The following is an 18,293-nucleotide window of genomic DNA, read 5'->3' as shown; positions in this document are numbered from 1 at the left end:
GAATCTCGATAAGGGACAGAGTAAAAAAAAAAATATGAAAAAAAATCTTATGCCGTGTACACACGATCGTTTTTTTTCCGATGAAAAAAAGAGCGATGGACTTTTTTCAGCGGAAAAAAACGATAGTTTTATCGTCTTTTTTCTATCGGTGTAATAAAATAGAACATGTTTTAAATTTTCCCGATGGGGGAAAAAAAAAACGATAGGAAATTCCGATCGTCTGTGTGGGATTTCATCGGAGAAAAAACCCACGCATGCTCAGAATAAAGTCAACGCATGCTCGGAAGCATCGAACTTCATTTTTCTCGGCTAGTCGTAGTGTTTTACGTCACCACGTTTTGGACGGTCGGAATTCAGTCTGACAGTGTGTAGGCAAGACTGATGAAAGTCAGCTTCATCGAAATTCCGACGGAAAATTCCATTGGATTTTATTCCATCGGAAATCCGATCGTGTGTACAAGGCATTAGGCTGCATTCACACCTACACGTTTTAAGCTCGAAAAAAAATCGGAAAATGCCCAACAAACAAAATCTCATTTATTTCAATGGCACCTGTTCACATCTGAGCGTTTTGTCACCTGAAGCAAAACTCATGAAGCTCAAAGAAGTACATAGGTTTCTTTCTAGTCAGATTACAGGTGTTTTTCTGCTTTTTACATTGTTGACCTGTACAAGAACGCGGTAAAAACCGCAGCAAAATCGCACGACTTTCTGCCTGAAAATAAAACGCTCAGGTGTGAATGCAGCATTAAACAAAAAAGACATTTGTGATGAAAAAAAATACAAATGTTGGGCTAGTTTACACTTGCTTCAAAACATGGCTTCGGAAACGCTTTGTTAAAGCTCTCTGAACGCTAGTTAAAGCTCCCGTCACTAAATAAAATGGCTAGCTTACAGTCCTGTTTACACCTTGCTTTTGCTTGGTGCTTCGGTGGGGCTTCAATGATGCTTCGGTGGGGCTTCAGTGGAGCTTCGATGAGGCTTCGGTGGAGCTTCGATGAGGCTTCGGTGGAGCTTCGATGAGGCTTCGGTGGAGCTTCGATGAGGCTTCGGTGGAGCTTCGATGAGGCTTCGGTGGAGCTTCGATGAGGCTTCGGTGGAGCTTTGATGAGGCTTCGGTGGAGCTTCGATGGGGATTCGGTGAGGCTTCGATCAGGCTTCGGTGGGGCTTTAAGCGAGCTTTGCCATAGACTTCTATGGAGGCTTTGAAGATGCTTTGAAGCATCACTGAAGCTATATGGAGTACAATTTTTGAAGCAAAGCCAAAGCGAAAGCAAGGTGTAAACATGACTCTAAGCTAACCATTTTATTTAGTGACAGAGGCTTTGTCTAGCGTTCAGAGAGCTTTAACAAAGCCTGTCCGAAGCAAGTGTAAATGAGCCCTTTGGGAGTTAAGTTCTGCTTTGGGTAAAGTGTATAATATATTTGTTTTTTTTAAACTCGAAGTCATTTTGTGCAAGTCTTTTTTTACTGAACATATTATAGATTGAGCTTGCTACTTCAGTACCGATTGCAAAAAAAAATGGCAATATTAAAAAATGTTTAATAACTTTTTTTTTTCTCTTTTCCCTACAGTATTTATACAGTTTTCTGGATGCAATACTTGTATGCCAAACATCACCTGAAGAGGTATGTCACGTACATTTTAAGCTTATCATAGAACATAAAGTGATCTAGCACTTTTAAATCTTTTAAAACTTTTTTCAAAATAAGTCATGCCTTAAAAGTGCCTGCTGCTACCTTTTCATGACCAGAAAACATTTATCCCAGCTTCCTTCCGTACCACCTGTGGTAAAAATAGGTGGTCAAGCCGCAGTTTTTACCAAACCTGAATGTTAGTTCATTCTGCCACAGTTGTGGTGCGGCACAGCAAAAGTTATACCACAGGTCATCTTCAGCGTGCAGTACTATAGTAGAGCATCACCTCCTCAACTGAATTGGGCCGCTCCACAAACGCATGTTATGCATGCGGTTGCAGCACAATGTGTCGGCGTAAGCCCGCCTAATTCAAATGTGGATGATGTGGGCGTGTTTTATTTAAATTACTTGTGACCCCACGTAATTGACGTTTCTTACGAACGGCGCATGCTCCAAACGTTTCCAAGTGCGCATGCTCCAAATTACGCCGCAAACTGTCAATGCTTTCGACGTGAACGTAACTTACGTACAGCCCTATTCGCGAACGACATAAAATACGACGCTGTTCGTACATTTCCGACGTCCATACTAACATGACTTACCCCTGCTTTATGAGGGGTAACTTTACGCCAGAAAAATCCTTACGTAAATGCCGTAAAAAAACGCGCCGGGCGTATGTACGTTTGTGAATCGGCGTATCTACCTAATTTTCATATTCTTCGCGTAAATCTACGGAAGTGCCACCTAGCGGCAAGCGTAAATATGCAACTAAGATACGACGGCGTAAGAGGCTTACGCCAGTCGGATCTTACCAAAATTCCGGCGTATCTTGTTTTCTGAATACAGAAATAAGATACGCCGGCGCATCCTAGAAGTTACGCGGCGTATCAATAGATACACCAGCGTAACTTCGTTCTGAATCCGGGCCACTGTTCCTATAAAACTATCCGGTAACTAATTTTTTTTTTAAATCTTAAATGTACAGTGTAAGTTAACTGCAGCTGCTTATTATATTATACTGATAATATATCTAATTATTTTGTACTTTTAGGCTTATGCCAAGCTTGAGCAAGTGGCTGGGATGCTCACAGAACAGCTAAGAAAATTAACAAAACAGGTACCAACTGGAAATATTCTTTTAATTTTCTATAACATGCCACTAAACCAGCTGCATACTGTATAAGAAATCTTAAAAATGCACAATTAATGTTTGATCAGTGTGATATATACTGTACACGTTTATTTTTTATCAAAATATTAGTATTATAAAATTACTTTGCTTTTTAGCTTCACACTAACACAGTGGTAGTGTTAGGCCTCGTACAGACGAGGGGACAGTCCGCTGAAAACGGTCCGCCGGACCGTTTTCAGCGGACATGTCCCCTCAGAGATTTCTGTCTGATGGTTGTACACACCATCAGACAGAAATCCCGCGTACAAGATACGCGGGGACGTGGCTGCGCCGCGACGATGACGCGGCGAGGTGCGCGGCCCTGGAAGTTTAAAGCTTCCACGCATGCGTCGAATCACTTCGACGCATGCGAGGGATGGCGGCCGATCGGACATGTACGGTGAGTCTGTACAGATGACCGAACATGTCCGACGGACAGGCTTCCAGCGGACATGTTTTTTAGCATGCTAAGAAACATTTGTCCGCTGCAAAGAAACATTTGTCCGCTGCAAAACGGTCGGCTGGACAAATGTCCGGCTGGAAACCTGTCCGGTCGGCCGTACACACGACCGAACATGTCTGCTGAAACTGGTCCGCGGACCAGTTTCAGCAGACATGTTCGGTCGTGTGTACAAGGCCTTAGGCCCCATACACACGGGAGGATTTATCCGCGGATACGGTCCAGCGGACCGTTTCCGCGGATAAATCCTCTCGAGGATTTCAGCAGATTTTAATGCGATGGAGTGTACTCACCATCGCATTGAAATCCGCGCCGAAATCCTCTGGCGATGACGTGTCGCGCCGTCGCCGCGATTATGACGCGCGACGTGCGCGACGCTGTCATATAAGGAATTCCACGCATGCGTCGAATCATTACGACGCATGCGGGGGATCCCTTCGGACGGATGGATCCGGTGAGTCTATACAGACCAGCGGAATCCATCCGTTGGGATGGATTCCAGCAGATGGATATGTTCTGCATGTCAGCGAATATTCGATCTGCTGGAATCTGGATATATCCGCGGAAACAGATCCGCTGGAGTGTACACACCATAGGATCTATCCGCTGAAACCCATTTGCTGGGATTTATCTGCGGATGGATTCTATGGTGTGTACGGGGCCTCAGTGTTCAAGTGATCCCTTTATGTCCTTGGAGTCCCTTGAATTATAGGACAAGTGCTTCACCTATTTTCAAAGATGAGAGTAAATGTTGCTTCCTCCTGACACTCCTCAACTGTCAGATGCCAGAGTTTTTACTGCTTAGGTTAGCGCTTAGTGCTGGGAGTATTGGGACTTAAAGTGAACCTCTAGCCAAGCTGGGATCACGTAAAAACAGTTCAGATATTCTTAGCAAGTAGTAAATGAGCTTCAAAAATAAGCCTTTGCTGACCTGGTGTAGTTGCAGTCACTGAGGAGAAATGCAGCCTCAAATTTTACAGCAAAGGCATTGAAATTGCAGCTCAGGATTGGGCAGTCTGCCAACCTTCAATTGTAAAGATGCTGTGAACTATTGAGAACTGGACTGCAGGTGAACTTTAGAGTCTGTGTTGTAATCTTTGAGGATGAATCGCTCCACGGTACCTGCAGCTAGTCAGAGCTTGTTTTTAAAACAAATTTACTGCTTGCTAAAATTAAATCGGTAAATGCTTTAAAATCCATAGCCTGGCCACAGGTTAATGTTAATGGTAAACAGCAAAGCAGCCTAGGCTTCATGTACAGCCTGATCCCAGTATCCACAGAGGCACAGGGTATAGAACCCCGACTAGTGTCAAGCTATATCCCTGCTCCTCCCTCTAACTGCAGATTGGCAGAGGCTGGAGCCTGCTCTGTCTGTACTTTACCGTGTCTGTGCAGTTCAGAAGTTCATGGGAAGCAACACTGAGGACCTGGGACTGGCAGCGGTGAGCAGTTGGGTGCCTTATTTTTTTGGGACAAATATTAAGAAAAAATGTACCAGGTAATGTAAGTTTAAGAAAAAAAGAAGAGGGTTTGATACTACTTTAGCCCTAGCCTTGGCATTGGCCCTAGACCTAGCATTGCCATATAGGACAATGACTGTCTCTTTTGCAATTCTCATAACAGTAGGATACTGCACTCATGCAAATAATCAGGGTGTTTAGGAAATGTGTGAGTATCAGCCCACTTGGAAGCACACCATGTGGGTGCAGCAATGCCATTTCAAACATCTAAAGCAGTGCAAAAAGTACTCCAAAAAAGAGATATTGTGCAGTGCTTGGAATTGTGTGTCCTTTGTGTCATTGATAAAAGGAAACCCATTGTACACATGCAATTCAAACATTTGCTAATTTGTTTGTAAAGGTGCAAGAAGCAAGACATAACCGTGATGATGAGGCAGTTAAAAAGGCTGTAAATGACTATGATGAAGTCCTAGAAAAGTAAGTTATAGAATGTATCTACATTTGTGTTGATAAGGATCTCTGGAAACATCATAGCTCATGGAGACTTTTTGCACCGTACACTAAACCTATAGTATACATACATTTACGCCTCTATGTATATTTACACTTATTATACATGGCAGTTTATTTTAACATAGCAATGCATGGCACCTGGGGATACAGACAATAGATAAAGTCTTTTTATAGTAAGTATGTAAATATAGTATGTAATTCCAATTCCACTGCAAATTGTAGTTCTGACTACAAACCAATAATTTGTCTCCTGAGAAAGCAGTTATACTGGAGTACATCAAGCAAGCATACATATTCGCCAGCACACCATGAATCAACAACTTCCGTCCAAAGGTTTCTTTAATGAAAGAGATCACATCACAAAGAAAAGTGCAACGTTTCGGAGCCACACAGGGCCCATTCGTCAGGCATGTGATCACATGCCTGATAAAGCGGCCCTGCGCAGCTCCGAAATTTTGAACCCCGCCCCTTATGACGTCACAGTCCCATCATGCCCCGGGACTGTGACGTCATAAGGGATGGAACCACTGGGTGACAACACCCGGTGACCATGCCCCATGCCTATATATGTGGTTGCGCACCGCGCACATGGCAATACAGCGGGAGAGAGCGTTGAGTCAACATTGGAAGAAAAGAAGAGGGAAGAAGATGACAGGCCACCGCTAGCAAAAGTGCTGGCAGAAGATGGCGGAGGAGACCGGCAGAAGGCACCGGAGAGCGGAAGAAGAGGACGGAGAAAGCGGAGATGTCAGAAGAGACCCCCGGAGTCGAAAGAAGACCCCCGGAGTCGAAAGAAGACCCCCGGAGTCGAAAGAAGACCCCCGGAGTCGAAAGAAGACCCCCGGAGTCGAAAGAAGACCCCCGGAGTCGAAAGAAGACCCCCGGAGTCGAAAGAAGACCCCCGGAGTCGAAAGAAGACCCCCGGAGTCAGAAGAAGATCCCCGGAGCTGTCTAATAAATTACTTCAAAAACCTGCCTAGTGTGTTTTTATTTTATTGACACTTTTTTCCCCCAGGTAAATGGGTAGGGGTACAATGTACCCCATACTCATTCACATAGGGTGGGGGAACGGGATATGGGGGCCACCGTTCCCGCTTCGAAATTCGAAAATTTTACGTCGTTTGCGCAAGTCGTCCGTGAATAGGGATTTACGTCGTTTACGTCCACGTCGAAATCAATAGGCCCGTGCGGCGGACTTGGCCGCAATGCACACTGGGAAATGTAGGCGCCCGGCGCATGCGCAGTTCAAAAAAACGTCAATCACGTCGGGTCAAGCCTCACTACCATAAAACACGCCCCCTCAGACAAATTTGAATTAGGCACCCTTATGCCCGCCCGCTTTAGGCTACGCCGCCGTAACTTAGCAGGCAAGTACTTTGAGAATCAAGTACTTGCCTCGCTAACTTACGGCGGCGTAGCCTAAACACACTAAGCTACGCCGCCGCAAGGTTGCGGCAATCTCTCTGAATCTACCTACATATATTTTCGACTTATATGGACTTTACATGTAAATGATTGATTTTTTCACTCTTATATATTTCACTGATGAATTAAATTGTATACTGTATGCGTTAAGATAAGAGTGATGTCCCTGGATCACTAGTTTGTTGTTTTATTTGCTCTCTGTCATCATCCTTGTAGTGTATTTTATACACCTTTTTGGCTTGAAATTCTGCCTACCCCACTGAAACAATTTTATTAAAAAATACACACACTTCAGAAGAAATATACACATTGCCCAGTTTGTAGCCTCTGCTAGTTTTGTAAAGACCCCTGATATCTAACCTATGGGTTACATCGCCTTGGTGTTGACGCTTGCTTTGGCAAATAATTACATTTATTTTACTGCATCATACAAATTGCAGTGTTGTCCAGTGACCCATAAAAACACTCAGAATTGAGCTGTCTATCTACAGAGCTTGGAGGAAAACTGAAAGTTGCTTCATAGTAATTGATGTCATGTGTACATGTAGATTAACATAATACAGACTACAGCCAATTATTTTACCATTTTATCTTTCTGAACTCTGCGCAATTTTTGTTTTCGGTTTTAAATGTTAAATTATTTGTTATATATATTTTACTGCTGTTAGGCAGTTAGCTGACTTATTGAGCCAAAGTAGGCATTTGCCATTTATAAAATATGTTAATATGTTTCTTTTTTATTTATTTATATATATATATAGTATATAGGCTTCAACCGACTGACGGAACTTGTCTACGCCGTCGTATCGTGGGCGAATATTTACGCCGGGCGCATTTGCCGCTCCCATAGATTTTCTATGCACATATGCAAATGAGGGAGATACGCCGATTCACAAACATAGTTGCGCCCGGCGCATAATATACGCGGTTTGCGTAAGTCGTACGTCCGGCGTAAAGTTATTCCCCATATAGGAGGCGCAACTCATGCAAAGGTATGGACCAGGGAACCCAAGCCGTCGTATCTTTTGTCGTTTACGTTGTACGTGAATATGACTAGGCTTGGTTACGTTCACGTAGGCAGTGATTCTACGTATCTTAGGCAGTTGTTTCGACGTGATTCTAAACATGCGCACTGGGATGCGGCAATGGGAGGGCGCATGCGCCGTTCATTTTAAGTACTTCTATGGCGCTTGGTCCATCATTTGCATGGGGTCACGCCTCATTAGCATGGCTCACGCCCACTTCCACCTACACTGGCTTACGCCGAGGAAACCCAGCGTATCTTTAAGAGCGAGTGGGAGCAAGTGCTTTGTGAATCCACTGCTTGCCTCTGTGCGTTGCGCCGGCGTAGCGTAAAAGAGATACGCTGCGGCGGCATAAATATTCGCCGATGTATGTGAATCCGGGCCAAAGTCGAAGCAACTTGTGTAGTATCAGTTAAGATGGCTCTCATAGGGAAACATTGAATTTGACATGTCATGTGACTTGGGGTCTCACAAATTGGATCCCATGTCGCAGCCGTGTGAACTGAGCCTTATGCCGCGTACACGCGATCGGTTTTCGGCATGAAAAAAAACTACGTTTTTAAAAGCGTCATTTAAAATGATCGTGTGTGGGCTTCACATCGTTTTTTGGCTTCTGAAAAAAAAATTTGTTTTTCGGGTTATGTAAAACATGATCGTGTGTGAGCTAAAACGACGTTTTAAACCCACGCATGCCCAGAAGCAAGTTATGAGACGGGAGCGCTCGTTCTGGTAAAACTACCATTTATAATGGAGTAAGCACATTCATCACGCTGTAACAGACAAAAAAGCGCGAATCGTCTTTTACTAACAAGGAATGAGCTAAAAGCAGCCCAAAGGCGAATAGAACTTCCCTTTTAGAGTGCCGTCGTACGCGTTGTACATCACCGCGCTTTGTTCATAATTTTTCAAAAAAGATGGTGTGTGGGCAACATCGTTTTTAATGATGAAGTTGGAAAAACGTCGTTTTTTGGACATGCTGAAAAACTTTTTTTTTTTTTTTAATGCCGAAATACGATCGTGTGTACGCGGCATCAGTCCTTTGGAAGAGTAAGAGGCCCCCGATACAATTTCCTGTGCTCTTCACCCCACCATCACTAAATCTGGGGGATTTTATCAACCGGTAGGTGAAAGGGGACCAAGCTAAAGATATAACAGTACAAAGGTACTAGCACACAAAAAAAACTCTTTCCAAGACTAGCTGCAAACGGAGCAGAGCGGCTGCCATTCTTGCTTTCTTGTAACGGATTAGAGAGGTGGTCAACAAGATGGTAGCTACATAGGAAGTCTCGGTCAAGTCTTGTAAGTGCCCCGTTGAGTGGTTATTCCTATGCAGTATGTAGCTGCTGTCTTGGCCTCTGTTTGATCTTCAGTGGCCATGGTGATGCACATGTGATCAGTCATGACACCAGCCATTCGATGATTTGGCAGTTCGGTTAAGAGCTTAAGCAACTGTGACAATTCTCATTCACGGGATGCCTTGAATTGGACTTTTTCAGAAACAATTAACTCAATGGGTTTAGTTCCACTTAAACTTTGTAGTTTCCAGGGGAAGAACAAATTAATCAATGTGATACAATTGGAATTTTTTTTTGACATTTGCTTGTTATTGTGCATTCTAGATATATTCCTGTTTTGATGGCCCAGGCAAAAATTTACTGGAACATGGAGAACTATCAGGAGGTGGAACAAACTTTCCGCAAATCAGTGGAGTTTTGCAATGAGCATGATGTGTGGAAGCTGAATGTGGCTCATGTTCTGTTCATGCAAGAAAATAAGTATAAAGAAGCGATTGGTTTCTATGAGCCAATTGTTAGAAAGCACTATGACAATGTAAGTATTATCTGCTTTTTAATTAGATTTTTTTTATTTTATTTTTTTTCTCTCCATTTTTCACAGCTATTTAACAATTTTTTGTGCAACTGGGACCCAGGTGGTTATGCCCTAATGTAATTGTATGCAGAGCCACATTATGACAGACTTACCTGTGAAACAGAGCCCTCTAGCGCTGAGCTGTCACTGCTCCCGGCGCTTCCTTCTTGTCCTGTTCTTCCTTCCAAATTCACGCTCTCCAGCCACTTTAATGGTCGAGCACATGTGCATTGGAAGTCACCATCGATTCACGAAGCTCTGCAGTCACGGGGCCAGATTCACAAAGAGATACGACGGCGTATCTCCTGATACGCCATCGTATCTCTGAGATCCGACGGTCGGATCTATGCGACTGATTCATAAGAATCAGTTTCGCATAGATCTCCCTTAGATCCGACAGGTGTAAGTGACTTACAGCGTCGGATCTTAGGCTGCAATCTCCCGCCCGCCGGCCGCTAGGTGTCGCTTCGTTTTTTTACGTGACAAATATGCAAATGAGGAAAACCGCCGATTCAGAAACAAATGCCCGCCCGCCGCTTTTTTTTTTTTAACGTCGTTTGCTATAGCAGGGGTAACTGCGGCGTATCCTATGTTTAGTATGGCCGTCGTTCCCGCGCCGAGTTTTAAATTTTAACGTCGTTTGCGTATGTCGATTCAGAATTCGGCCCGACGCTAGTTACGCTCACGCCGAAACCACTGACGTCATTGTGAGCAATGTACGCCAGGAAATTTAGCCGGCGGCGCATGCGCATTTAAAACGGCGCGGGGACCCGCCTGATTTAAATACACTCCCCCTAGCCGCAGAATTTGAATTACGCCGGGGGAGTTACGATCTGCCGTTGCAAGTTTCGAGGTAAGTGCTTTGTGGAAACTGCACTAGCCTCGCAAAATTGCGCCGGCGGATCGTAAATCAGATAGATTACGCGGATCTAAAGATCCACTAATCTATCTGAATCTGGCCCACGGTGTGCTGAGAATGCTGAGTGTACTGCGCATGCGCCAGTGACATCATCGGCTATAGCCAATGTGAATCTCAACTAACCGACAAAATGTTTGGCCATTTTCTAGGTACCTACAGATAAGCGTTATCAGCTTGCCCACAGGGAAAAGTTTAAATTTAAGTTTAATGCCACTTTAACTATTGGGCAGGTATATTAGTAACTTCTTATAAACTTCTGTCTCATTTGGAACCAAATACAATGATTTTTCAAACCATTAGAGGACAACAGAATATGTATGGCATACAAAATGTATTAACTGAAATATTTGGGCTATTATCTTTATATAAAAAAAAAAAAATCACTTTTTTGCACTTTTTGAAGCTGATTAAAATAAGGTAGCTTTGTGTGTGTAGACGTTTATGTGTGTGGCCAACTTTTCTATAGACTACTCCTTCCATATCTCATCTGAGTGAATTAGAGACAACCCATTTTTAAGCATAACCTATTGGGCTCCTTTCACACTGGGGCGGTGGGTGCGTCGGCGGTAAAGCGCCGCTATTTTTAACGGCGCTTTACTGTCAAATTCGGGGCGCTTTTACCCCCCGCTAGCGGCCGAGAAAGGGTTAAAATCAAAACAAAGCACCTCTGCAGAGGCACTTTGCCAGCGGTATAGCCGCGGTGCCCATTGATTTTAGTGGGCAGGAGCAGTGGAGGAACGGTATACACACCACTCCTTCACTGCTCCAAAGATGCTGCTAGCAGGAGGTTTTTTTTTACCGTCCTGCTAGCGCACCGCTCCAGTGTGAATGCCCTCGGGGCTTTCACACTGGAGAGACGGCAGCGGCTCTTTTAGGGCGCTCTGCAGGCGCTATTTTTAGCGTTATATTGCCTGCAAAGCGTCCCAGTGTGAAAGGGGTCTTATTATTTTGAATGTAAAATAGGGGTGTCTACAAGATCAATTCTCCCCCTAAGCAAATCTAAATAAATGCATACAGTTACATTAGGAAGGGTTTAGCATAAATGGATAAAACATTAGAAAACAATACCCCTTTGCCAAAAACAAAACTGGAGCAGCCTCCATACCACTCCAAGAGCAGACTGCACCACCCACTGCAAGAGCATTTAACTGGTTGAGTAGCCATTTATTGGGGGTATCCTTTAACATTTGAATTAGGGCCCATTCACACCAGAAACAGCGTGCTTACTGCACATTTTTGCATGCAAAGTGATGCCCCTTGGACATGCATTTTTATGCATCTTCGAGTTAAGGTAAATTGGGTATCTGCCGCTCCAGGAGGCAATGCCCTTAGTTTGTCAGTCTTTAGGTAAAAACAATGTTAAACCACGGTAGGGTTTTGCAGAGTTGCTGTGTCCAGCAACTCTGCAAAACATATAAAAGTAACAAGGGGCGGGGGGGGAGGGTGGTGCCTCTCTAAATGTAGTATTAAAACAGTAACCTTTATTGCACAAGATTAAAAACACTTTGTGCCGGTTCACACTACAGCAACATGAAAGTCGGCACGACTTTGGGAGGCAACTTCGAGGCAAATTCAAGTCGCCTCCAGGACAGGCAACTTTGCCAGTGGCAATCAAACAATAATCAGCTCTGTGGGAGGGAGGGGTTTGCCTGAGAGAACTTATTTCTCTTCCTGTAAAGTTGCTTCAGTTAAGACACTGATCCGACTTTGGAGGCAACTTCCATTGAAATCAATGGGTACAAGTCACCTAGAAGTCGCCTTAAAGTAGAACAAGAACCTTTTCTGAAGTCGGAGCGACTTCAGTAGTGTGCATTAAGACGGCGCTCATTCACTTTAATTTCTCATGTCGCACGACTTGAAGTGCAGAAGAATGCAACATGCTGTACTTTTTTCACTGCACTGCAAGAGTGTGAACTATGCCCATAGGATAACCTGGATTTTGTAGTCAATGCATCCCACTGCATCTGAATGAGCCCTCAATGGATGTTGGCAAACCTGGTGGGAAGAAAAAAATGTATTTCACAGTTTAGTTGCAGGCAGGCCCGGATTTACTCCCTTTTGGGGGTGCTGCCGCCAAAACTGACATTGAGAACAGGGGGGGGTTGCTGCTGCTGCCGAAAATTACATTGAGAGCCATCTCACTTCCCTCTGTTTTCTCTCCTCTCACCATCCGTGAAATGGCAGGGGGGAACTCCCGAAATAAAAGTGAAAATGTTCTCTCCTCTTAGCCGCAGTGCCGCCCTTGCACCCACTGCCGCCCCGAGGCCTGGCCTTGTTGGCCTTGTCTGGAATCTGGCCCTGGTTGCAGGTGTACTTGTGTCTGTAACTTTCAGGCTTACTAATGTGAATACACACACACAGTGCCTTGAAAAAGTATTCATACCCCTCAACATTTTTCCACATTTTGTCATGCTACAACCAAAAATGTTAATTTTATTTTAACTATTATCAGCCTCTGGCGTTTGTTGTACAGTGAAGCTCGGACTGGTTGAGGGAGGGGTGGCACAGGTAGCTAATTTGTTCTACAGTGATCATATGCTAACAAGAAACATGCTGAGAGATGAGCTTATTGGTCTGCTGCTTCTCCTATCACTGTCCCATAAAAGGCTTTGGGTGGGACAAGAGCAGGGGGGGCTCCAGGCTGCCCAACATTCAGTCCATGTGTATGGCAGTCAGTCTGACAGAAGACGGTCATTTGGCCGGCTTCTATCAAAGGACGTGACCGAAGAAGGTCTGCCGATCGGCATCCGATCAGCTCTCTCAGCCAATGGCTGAGAGCACTGATTGATGTGTTCTGGCTGGGGGGGTCTCCCTCCTATCAGAACTCAATAGCTCAGCAGGGGGAGATCGCTATACTAATTTCTCTTTCGTTCATAGACGGACACAGCCTTCATTGACCTTAGGGTTATGCTTCTTCCTACCAGGAGATTTAGGCAGAATTCTACAGCACTTGAGGTGTTAAAAACTTTCCTTCATGCCGCTCCTCCCAGGGGGCGTGGCTCCCCCAGGCATAACCCACACCTTGCTCTAGCAGCCTCAGTTTGTTTTCTACCTAACGACAGGAGGTCAGGCTCTCTCTTGAGTTCCTGGACTCTGGAGTTTTTTCTTGCGATTTTTCTCGCTTTTTATTATTTTGTTCCTGCATTTTTTAATCCTGCGATTCTTCTATCAACAGCCGACTGGGTGACAGGCTGGGTCCTCGACCCTTGTAGTCCCCCCATGTTCGGCCTTCGAGCGTGTGCCGGCCCTCAGCTCAGCTTTGGGACGTCCACGACAGGCCCCGTTGCTCCAGGGGCGGCCGGGGAACTTCAGTTCTAGGGCACACATATGACCGGTCTTTTATGGCCTTGTCACAGTGTGTCTGGCCGACAGCCATGCCGTTCGCGGACGTTGGTTCTGTCTGGGATACCTCCAGCCGGGTAGTCGCAGGACAGGTAAGTAGTGGTCCCTTACTCAGGTAAGTGGTCTGGCTGGAATGTTTCCCTTGGGAGGTCGACTGAGGGTTTTCCCTGCTTTCCTCTCTCACTTATTCCTCTCCCTCCTTCCCTTTTTGGGTGACGGCTGTGAGGGTTTTTTTTTTTCTGGGGCTCATGTTCACTGGGCCCGGGTGTAGCAGGGGCTGTGTGTGTCACTGCAGGGGTCTGTGGTGTTCACTTCTGGGCCTTTGCAGTGTGCTGTGAGGTGTTTCTGTGTGACAGTTGCTGGAAAAAAAAAAAAAAAGTCACTGTCTTTTTTTAAATCTGCGCCATTGGCGGCCATTTTGCCGAAGCCTAGCCTTATATAGCCCGGCGGCCATTTTCTTGTAGTCCTATGCTGTTTTGCATTCGGCGTCCGTTTTTCCTATTTTCGTCTGCCTCGTGTGGCGGCTGTGTTTTTCTCTTAACGTAAAAACTTCAGACTCTGCTGTCTGCTGTGCAGCAGTTGCCGACCCAGAAGCGGTCATCTCTGCGATTCTGCAGGAAGGTTCTGGGTCAGTTGGTAGCCTCTTTCGAGGCGGTTCCGTATGCCCAGTTCCACGCCAGGGTACTACGGAGGGAACTGCTGTCACGATGGGACTATCTTCCGTCATCTCTGGATTACCAGATTCAATTGAGTCATCTGATCATGTCTCCCCTGGTGTGGTGGCTGGCGTTTCCGGTGCTTCGGGCCGGAAAGTCATTTTTTCTGCTGGCCACTGGACAGTGGTCACGACGGATGCCAGCCTCTCCGGTTGGGGAGGGGCGCTTGGGGCACCCAGTCAGCCCAGGGGCACTGGACTCAGGTCTGCCTACTGATCAACGTTCTGGAGCTCCGAGCAATCAAGCTTGCCTTGCCAGGTGGTCCCTGGACCTACAGGGCCGACCGGTCAGGATCCTGTCCGATGGCACCTACCGATCTCTATCGGTAGGTGCCACGGTTCGTGGCCGGGTTTAAGGACCCGTGGGCGGACGCGTCAGACGCGTTGGTGGCTCCTTGGGGTCACTATCGCCTACTTTACACCTTCCCTCCTCGGAAGCTTCTTCCTCGCCTGCTGAGCTGGGTGGAAGCTGTGGGGATCCTATCAGTTCTGATTGCTCCGGTTTGGCCGCGTCGCTTCTTGTACGCGGTCCTAATGCGTCTGGTGGCAGATGCCCCCTAGCGTCTTCCCCTGGAAAATGATCTTCTGATACAGGGTCCGATCTTCCACCCTGTTTTCACAGCCACCGGCCTTAGCGGCGCGGCTGTTGAGAGCCAGGGGCTTAAGGACCGAGGCCTATTGGGCTCGGTGGTCTCTACCGTGCTGCGTGCACGGAGGTCTACCTCACGTAGGTTTTTTTCCTCATACATGGAAGGCCTACATCTCTGTGTGTGGGGAGATGAACTGGCACCCCCGTACTTACGTGGTGTCCTGGATACTGCTGTTCCTGCAGCGGGGAGTGGACTAGACTCTTGCCTTGAGCACTATCAAGAGTCAGATTTCTGCTCTGGCTGTTTACTTTCAGCGTCCCTTGGCGGCGCACTCCTTGATTTGCACGTTTGTGCAGGGGGTCCGCCATGTGGCCCCTCCGGTGCGCCCTCCACTGCATTCATGGGACTTGAATTTGGTCCTCTCGGCGCTTTAGCATGCTCCCTTTGAGAACATTCGGGAGATCCCTTTGCTGAATCTGTCGCAGAAGGTGTTTTTTTCTGGTAGCTATTACCTCTATCAGACGAGTGTCTGAACTGGCGGCCTTGTCCTGCAAGGTCCCCTACTTGGTTATCCATCAGGATAAGGCGGTGCTGCGCCCGCAGCCCTCTTTTCTTCCGAAGGTCGTTTCGGCTTTTCACATTAACGAGGACATTGTTCTTCCATCCTTATGTCCTCAGCCGAAGAACCCGAAGGAGGCCACTTTACATTCTCTGGATGTGGTTCGGGCCCTTCGAGTTTACTTGTCGGCGACAGCTCTTTTCCGGAAGTCGGACTCGCTGTTCGTGTCTGTGTCCGGTCCCAGTAAGGGCCTGGCAGTCTCGTCGGCCACCATTTCCAGGTGGATCCGACAGGTTGTGCTTCAGGCCTATGCCCTGAAGGGCGGGCGCCCCCCTTTCGGGTCATGGCGCATTCGACCAGGGCGATCGGGGCCTCTTGGGCTTTCCGACACCAAGCCTCTGTGTTACAGGTGTGTAAGGCTGCGACCTGGTCGTTGGTCCACGCTTTTTCAAAGTTTTATAAGGTGGAGGTGAGTGCATCTTCTGATGTCTCTTTCAGCCGCAGGTGTTACAGGCGGCAGTTTAAGGTTGGAGTTCCTCCGTTGAGTAACTCCGGTTTTTGTTTGGGGTGTAACCTGTTTTTGCTGTGTTATTTTTCCCACCCCTCGAATTTTTTGACACTGCTTGGGGACGTCCCTAAGGTCAATGAAGGCTGTGTCCGTCTATGAACGAAAGAGAAAAAAGGATTTTTGTACTCACCGTAAAATCAATTTCTCTGACTTCATAGACGGACACAGCACCCACCCCTCCTTTGTTTGTACTGCTTGTTACGAACTGAGGCTGCTAGAGCAGGGTGTGGGTTATGCCTGGGGGAGCCACGCCCCCTGGGAGGAGCGGCATTAAGGAAAGTTTTTAACACCTTACGTGCTGTAGAATTCTGCCTAAATCTCCTGGTAGGAAGAAGCATAACCCTAAGGTCAATGAAGGCTGTGTCCGTCTATGAACTCAGAGAAATGGATTTTACGGTGAGTACAAAAATCCTTTTTTTCCACAGCGGCTCCTCCCGAGCTGTCAATTTTTTTTTTTTTCAGCCCTCTGGGTTGAACAAAAAAAAAAACTAGTAGTAAGTACAATGCTTTATGCTTCATTTCTGTAGTTTTTGTGTTAAAGTCAGCAGCTACAAAAATTGTAGCTGCTGGCTTTTAATAAACACACTCGCCTGTCCCAGGATCCAGTGATATGGCCGCCGAACCCTTGCTTCTTTCCTTCACCTCTCCCTGGCAATCGCATTACAAGTGTGGGCACCCGGCTGTGACAGATTGCGGCTTCACAGCCGGGTGCATACTGGGCCTCCAATGGTCGGGCAGTCTTCTGGGAACTGTGACATGTACCAGAAGATGAGAGGGAGGGGGAGAGGAGAACTTCCATTTGAGTCGCCTATGATGCCCGGGTGGAAATGGGAGCAGGTACCTGTCAAAACTGGGTACCTTTTTTTTTTTTTTTTTTTATTACATGCCAAATGTGGCATAGGAGGGGGAGGAATTGCTTAAAGTGGAACTTCCCTTTTGGGTGGAGCACCGCTTTAAGGAATGAATGGGCACAATACAACTCTGTGGTGGGTTCATGTGTGCTGTTGGTCTGAAGTTTAGTTTTAAGATGTTTCTGCTCAGATTTAAAATTATTTTCCAAAAGGGTACACAAGTCATGTTCTGATTCATTAGCATCTGTCTTTCATTACTCTCAACCATTACATAAAACCAAACGATTGAAGATCAGATTTAATTCTTACAATATATTTGGAGATTGATCAGTTGCTTAAATCAACCTTTGGCAAATGCTCTTTCTATTACTGTTTACTGAAGCATATGCATCATCTTTGCATAATTTTTCTCCTGTGCATCTCAGCTGGGACAATGTAACATTGAAGAATGTCCTTGCAAGAGAAAAGTTTCGGTAAACTGAGCGTTTGTCATTTTTGTTTTAATATTTTCTCCTTTGCTTTGGTTGCATGGCTTTTCAGAGTGCTTGTCTCTGTACTGTGTGCTGCTATTTATCAGGCCTGCAAGTATGCACTTTGTCTATCACAGCCTGGTGTCATCTGTGTAAATGGTTTTCATAGTGGACTTGTATAATGACTATTACTCTATAGATAATATGCATTTTTTTTTCTTAGGATGGAAGGTATAGTAATTACATTTTTCATGAACAGTTTAATCTACTTGCCTTACCTATGCTGCTCGTAAGGTTGTTGCATTTGGTCTCGTAAAAACCACTAATTTGTTATAACCTAAAGCAGGGGTCTCCAAACTGCGGCCCGAGGGCCAGATGCGGCCCTTTGCCAGCCTTTATCCGGCCCCCAGGGCTTTATTCCTCCCACTGATATGAGGCACTATTTTTCCCACTGACTCCAACAAGGGGGCACTTTTTCTTCCACTGATACCAATGATGAGATACAATTACTCCTACTAATAGGGGCACTAATCCTTATCCTACTGATTGCAAACTATGAGGCTGTATTTATTCTCACCAATGCTGGGCCCAGGGCTTTTTCTGCCCCCGTTGACCACAATCCGGCCCTCCTAAAGGCTGAAGAACAATAAACTGGCTCTTTGTTTGAAAAGTTTGGAGACCCCTGACCTAAAGTATAACTAAAGATCAAAACTTTTCA

At 45.9% G+C, this 18,293-nt stretch overlaps 1 protein-coding gene across 2 annotated transcripts in view; it reads left to right on the top strand.

Annotated features, from left to right (window-relative positions):
* Positions 1-18,293, top strand: part of LOC120940329 (tetratricopeptide repeat protein 30A) — a 90,432-nt gene that overhangs the window by 35,453 nt on the left and 36,686 nt on the right. The window contains exons 11-15 of one of the 2 annotated variants that reach the window (XM_040353106.1): positions 1,576-1,629; positions 2,690-2,755; positions 5,130-5,206; positions 9,312-9,522; positions 17,531-17,578. In XM_040353106.1, coding sequence (XP_040209040.1) covers positions 1,576-1,629; positions 2,690-2,755; positions 5,130-5,206; positions 9,312-9,522; positions 17,531-17,578 — 456 coding nt within the window. The remainder of the gene's footprint in view (positions 1-1,575; positions 1,630-2,689; positions 2,756-5,129; positions 5,207-9,311; positions 9,523-17,530; positions 17,579-18,293) is intronic. The other variant, XM_040353107.1, reaches the window with a different exon arrangement.

The sequence above is a fragment of the Rana temporaria genome, chromosome 5 (assembly GCF_905171775.1).
Source record: "Rana temporaria chromosome 5, aRanTem1.1, whole genome shotgun sequence".
Classification (NCBI taxonomy): Eukaryota; Metazoa; Chordata; class Amphibia; order Anura; family Ranidae; genus Rana; species Rana temporaria.
The sequence above is the reverse complement of the archived record's forward strand: the minus strand, read 5'-3'. Positions and strand labels throughout refer to the sequence as shown.